At 35.0% G+C, this 5,829-nt stretch overlaps 1 protein-coding gene across 5 annotated transcripts in view; it reads right to left on the bottom strand.

Moving 5' to 3' along the window:
• Positions 1-2,225: 2,225 nt before the first annotated feature.
• Positions 2,226-5,829, bottom strand: part of LOC125047652 (serine protease svh-1-like) — a 36,298-nt gene continuing 32,694 nt past the window's right edge. For all 5 annotated transcript variants that reach the window (XM_047645983.1, XM_047645980.1, XM_047645981.1 and 2 more), the window contains exons 29-31: positions 5,825-5,829; positions 4,199-4,378; positions 2,226-3,558 (exon numbers count right to left, since the gene is read on the bottom strand). The exon at positions 5,825-5,829 is cut by the window's right edge and continues 102 nt beyond it. In XM_047645983.1, coding sequence (XP_047501939.1) covers positions 3,440-3,558; positions 4,199-4,378; positions 5,825-5,829 — 304 coding nt within the window. In that variant the 3' untranslated portion in view covers positions 2,226-3,439. The remainder of the gene's footprint in view (positions 3,559-4,198; positions 4,379-5,824) is intronic.

Consider the following 5,829-nt stretch of genomic DNA (forward strand, 5'->3'; position numbering starts at 1 on the left):
TTAACTTGTAACAAATTCGTGATTTCTAATCTACATTTCCCAAAACGTTCCAGAAAAAAATGTCCATATACTGTAGTTCCAGTTCCTGTGTACAGTATTTACTCTTGACCTCAAGCTTGGTGTTTAACTGTGTAGATTTGAATGTTAGATCTATATACGTTACGTATACTTCAATACGTTTACATTAGAGACACAGAGAAAGATGTAGACATAGATGGATATGCATTATATATGGATAAAATTTCATTTCTTTCTTGACTGCTTTTATATGTATCTTTTCAGGCAACGGGAAGCTTATTTTTGTGAATATGAGTATTTTTGAATCTCTAATTTCCCTCGTGTCCGGATCACATGGTAGACCCCGAAGAGCATCCTCAGCAATCATTATTTGACAGAAGTATTGGCTAAATTTTTTATCTTTATTCTCAGTCTCAATCTCAATAGTTTTTTAGGCGTAGGACGCTAGGCGGTTATTAAACGTAGCACTGTTAGAAATAGATGTATTGGTAGTAGTAGTAGCAACAGTTGTAATAATTATAAAAGAAAGAGAATGGCGATAGTAATGAAAGAAATAGTAACGATATTTATATTGATAATGACGTTATAAAAACAGATAATGGCAGCCTGTATGATTACGGCAACTGTGTTAATAGCAATAATAAAGGTAATCCAATTAATACACAGATAAATAAACTGAGTATTAATACTTTGGAAATTGTTTACAATAAAATCATACCAACAATCTTGGATTCAGTTGGGGAATCGTGGGTTGGGGGAACGGTCGATTTCGCTCGTTGGAAGCATTTTAAGAAACAAAACAAAAAACACACACACACAAAGCCAGCAATCGAAATTCCAAAGGTAAAGAAAATAGAAAATGAAATATAATAAAATCGAGCTAGGATTCGGCCACGGATGAGTCGACACGGCACCGCGCGAACGAACGAACGAGCGAATGAACCCCATCGTGAACGCATGAAAACTACCACAGAAATCGCCGTATTGGACCCAAATCCTTCCTAACCCGCGGACCCCTTCTCGATCGCCGTATTTCCCTAACCGGAAACCCCATCCCGATCGCCACTGACTGTACATTTAGGACACAAATTGGGTTTACCTTATGGTTGAAGTGAGGGTGGCTGGGAAGTGACGAATCCCTGACGAAACTCTGTAACTGGAAAACGGTTATTGTATTTCACTGTAGTTAGCATTTATCCCCGAGATCGTAACCATGTCGGCAGGAGATTGTCTTCACCGGAATATTGGGAGAGAATTCGGAAAACACAAGAAGCACTGTAAATAAACTTTATTTTTGAAACGAGCAATGAGAACTGACAGTAGAACTGTCAAATTTGCCGGAAGATGTGTGTGTGTGTGTGTGTGTGTGTGTGTGTGTGTGTGTGTGTGTGTGTGTGTGTGTGTGTGTGTATGATAATAGAAGGTTGAACACACTACATATTAAGAAATGAGATTTTAATAAACACGTATTTTGGTATAATTTTATGTATATCAAAATACAGAAATGATTTTATTAGCATAGTGCATATTTTAAGAGACACGATAATTTGCTGTGATGTCGCGAGCTACATGCGCCAAGACAGTTTAAATTGTTCACTGCGAAACGAAGTGGGATTGATTTCACGCTTCCGCAGTCCTTTGGTGTATACGCAAATATACACTATCAAAAAGTGTTTGAAAAATATGAAAATATATATGAAGTGATAATAACAATAACATACATCAAATGAATATGAGAGAATTGTGAAAAAAAAAATAAACTGAAAGGAAAAAATATATGATTTACATTTTTAAATTTTATTGGGTTTTATCACATGGACGAATAAAAGCAATGATAGCAATGATAAAATTGTTACAGTTCCATTTTATGCAATAAATTCGACATGATAAAATAGTTACAAATTTGAGGGGTGGACAGTGTGTTTAATTCACTTGCTATTAAGCTTAACGACATTTCATATTTCTCTTCTCTCTTCTCTTCTCCTGCTCCTGCTGCTGCTGCTGCTGCTGTGTGTGTGTGTGTGTGTGTGTGTGTGTGTGTGTGTGTGTGTGTGTGTGTGTGTGTGTGTGTGTGTATGTGTGTGTGTGTGTGTGTGTGTGTGTGTGTTTGTGTGGATAGGTGGGTGGGTGGGTGGGTGGTTGTGTGTGTGTGTGTGTGTGTGTGTGTGTGTGTGTGTGTGGATAGGTGGGTAGGTGGGAGGGTGGGTGGGTGGTTGTGTGTGTGTGTGTGTGTGTGTGTGTGTGTGTGTGTGTGTGTGTGTGTGTGTGTGTGTGTGTGTGTGTTGCATGATACCACATATCGCTTAGTGGTTGTAATATCAACAATTATTTTTAGTTTTGGTACAGCAACGGCTGTATCTACAAATTAGGAGAGTAAATAAAAACATTAAATAGATACCTACTTCAATAGCGATGTCTGTTTCTCAAAGGCACTTACGAGTGATGAGCCATCTGTCATAATTAATATTTGCTTCTGTTTCGACTAAGGCTCATTTTTTTACACCATATTTTGATCCATGCAATATAAAGGTCGTGATAGGTTCATGACGTGAACATCTTAAAGAGATGTTTAATCTAATAGAGGCATATTTCTAAATTTATATATCGCATTCCTTAATTGTTTAGATATGAGATTCTGTCTTAACTCCTTAATTTTCCTGATCATTTGGTATTAGGATTTTCCTGAAACTGACATATATCGATAACCGTCTTCCTCTTAACATAACTTTTCCTTAGACCTTCTTTGGATGCATCAAGGTGAATATTAATTCTATTTATATGATGCAACCTAATTATTCAATCTCTTACTAGTAAAGGAAGAGGAAAATATCAAGAAGCAGAACGACACTGATTTGCAAAATGTCCGGAAATTCTTCAGTTTTCTCCCTGGCCTTAGAATCTGAGATTATTGGCATGGCTGTTAGTTAGAAGAGGGAGAGCGAAAGTAAGAAAAATTATCTGCATATGAAAAACCTTCCTCGATCTTTTCCCTTGCATTGGTATAACATCTTAGGAGGCGGGGTGGGGGGGGGGGGGAGCGGAATCCATACATTTGGTCCATGATTAGGAATCCTGATTCTGTGAGGTTAACATATCTTATTTCTATGGCCCTTTCCTTCGTCATATCTTTGAGATGTCTGCTGCCGTGAGGGTGATAAGGAATTTGATTCGTCTCCCCGTGCACCTCGTCCTCCATTTTCTTCTCTTTCTTTCTTAATTTCTTTCTTTCATTCTTTCCTTCTTTGCTTCTTTCTTCCTTTTTATTTCATTCTTTTCTTCTTTCTTTCTTCCTTTTTGTTTCTTTCTCTCTTCCCTTGTGGTGCCTCCGTGTTGGTGATTGCTTGTTGGAGCGTGTGTGCGTGTTTATTTGTCTGTATGTTAGTGGGGCTAAAATACATGGAATACACATATATTTCCTATATTAACGCATGTTGGAGTATACCCAAGAGAGGTATTTGGTGAGTTTGGTGTACACTCCGGGTTTATTAGCTCTGGCGCAGCCGTGTCCCCAGCTAGTGATGCCAACAACGGTATGACGACCTGAGGGAGAGGATTATCGTTGTACTTATACTGTATAAACATTTATTGTGGATGAACAGACTGGGAGGGTTTTAATTAAGAACATAAAAATAAAATTACTTATCACATAACTTGCGAGTAATCTGATTAACAGCCTGACTGACTTGTTTCGATTATGCCCACTACATTACTTGTTTCCTTGAACCTTAACTGCTTATTATGAATTTAGAGTATGAACTAACGTGTATCAATACACTATCCTGAACGCTTCATTATGGCTAATCATTAATCATTTTAGCTAATTACATCATGGTTGATATCTAGCTATCACTTTAACTTATTAATAACATTATGGCAAATAAATAATCATCACTGTAACTCATTAATTTATAGAACTAAATATTTTTCTCATCAAATTATGGCTTATAACTTGTCCCCGCTTTAGCTCATTAAGGAATTCCTAAAACCAATTATCACAATAACTCATCTAATCACAGCTGACAGCTAATCATTTTAACTCATTAAATTATGGTTAATATTCAACCATCCCTTTAACTCATTACGGTATTGCTAATAACTAATTACCCCGCTATCTAATTATATATAATAACTAACCATCATATTGGCTCAAAAGCTAAAAAGACACACAGGCGACACTCACCATCCACTATACAGACCATAGGCCCCCCTGAATCACCCTGGCACGTGTCTATCCCTCCTTCCATGTAGCCTGCACAGTACATGCCCTCCGTTAGCCTCGTTGGGCCGTATACATGGTCTGCTCTGCATGTGGAGTCTGGTAGGATGGGCAGTGCAGCGCTCTGTAGGACCTTGGAGTGTCCTGTTGGAATTATGGCGAGTCAGTCAGTTAACAAAGAGATGGATGGATGGAAGAGATACACAGTGGATGGAAGAAACAAATGGTAGAGAAATGAGGAATAAGGAGAATACGCTAAGAATATTAAAGAATGGTGGAAATTGTTATGAATAAAAGAGTTAGTAAATAGTAGAATTAATAAATTTATAAAGTCAATGAATAAATAAAATATAATAATAAAGTGAATTAAAGCAGAAAAGTGGAAAAAATGGTAAATGCAGTAAAATTATTGAAACGTCAGTGTTTTGTAAAATGAAGATAAACAAATAAGTGAATAAATAAACATATAAATGAATGGATAGATAAATACTAAGTGAATTATTAGTAATTACAAAATAAAGGATAGAATTAACAGAAACAGAAGCCTTGAAAAAAATGCAGTGGGAGAATCCAGTGTTCTGTAAACATGATAATAAGCAATGAGTAAGCAGATAAACAGAAAGAAAAGATTTTTGAAAATTAAAATACTAAACATCAGAAATGCAGAGGAAAGAGAAAAAATATTAGCGCCATCAGTAGTGCTTAAACATGATAATGACTATACTATGAGATAAACAGAAATGAAAGAATAAAAACATCTGATTCATAAAAAAAAAAAAAAGTGAAGAAAAAGAAAAATACAAAAAAAATAAACATTAGCTTGTAAACACGATAACACATAACCTAATAACTAAATGAACAGAAAAAACAGAAATGAAAAACAAAATAAAACTAGAAAAATCCGATTCATAAAAGGGCAAAATGCAGAGAAGAGAATGCAATAAGGATGTTTGTGACGTCAGAGTGCAATGATGAACGATGACGTCTTGGGTTTGTGTAAATAGCACCGAAGATAAACGACAAGGATTTCAAGAGAAATATGACGAATAAGAAAAGGCATTAAACAGAATGATAAATGAATGGTGCATTAAAAATTACCAAAAAAATAGCTGGAGTATTTTATTACGTAGCGCATACCGAAAGTTTAAAAGGAATTAATAAAAAAACTTATGCATCGACGATTTTTTTTTTTTTTTTTTTTGTAGGTCATTATGTGAATACAGATCCGTAAAAACTAAGCAAAAGTGAGCAAAATACCACAATAATAAATTTTCATGGCAATAAAGAATACATAATAAATTAAATAGGAGAAGTAAACAAAAATATTACAGGAGTGAGTTTTAACTGTTAATCCTAGCAAAGAATAAAGATGATAATAAATAATAATAATAAAAATAATGATAATAATAATAATAATAATAAAGATAATAAAAGCATCTCCATAAGACCAATAATTATAATACAAAAAAAAACATACAAATAGTTTTTCAAAAATGATAAAACTAAAACATTAAAGCAAAAATAAATCTTACAGAACCACATGAAATCAACACCAAAATCAATTACATGTTGCAAAGCCTCAAAACGCACCTAGT

The sequence above is a fragment of the Penaeus chinensis genome, chromosome 41 (genome assembly GCF_019202785.1).
Source record: "Penaeus chinensis breed Huanghai No. 1 chromosome 41, ASM1920278v2, whole genome shotgun sequence".
Lineage (NCBI taxonomy): Eukaryota > Metazoa > Arthropoda > Malacostraca > Decapoda > Penaeidae > Penaeus > Penaeus chinensis.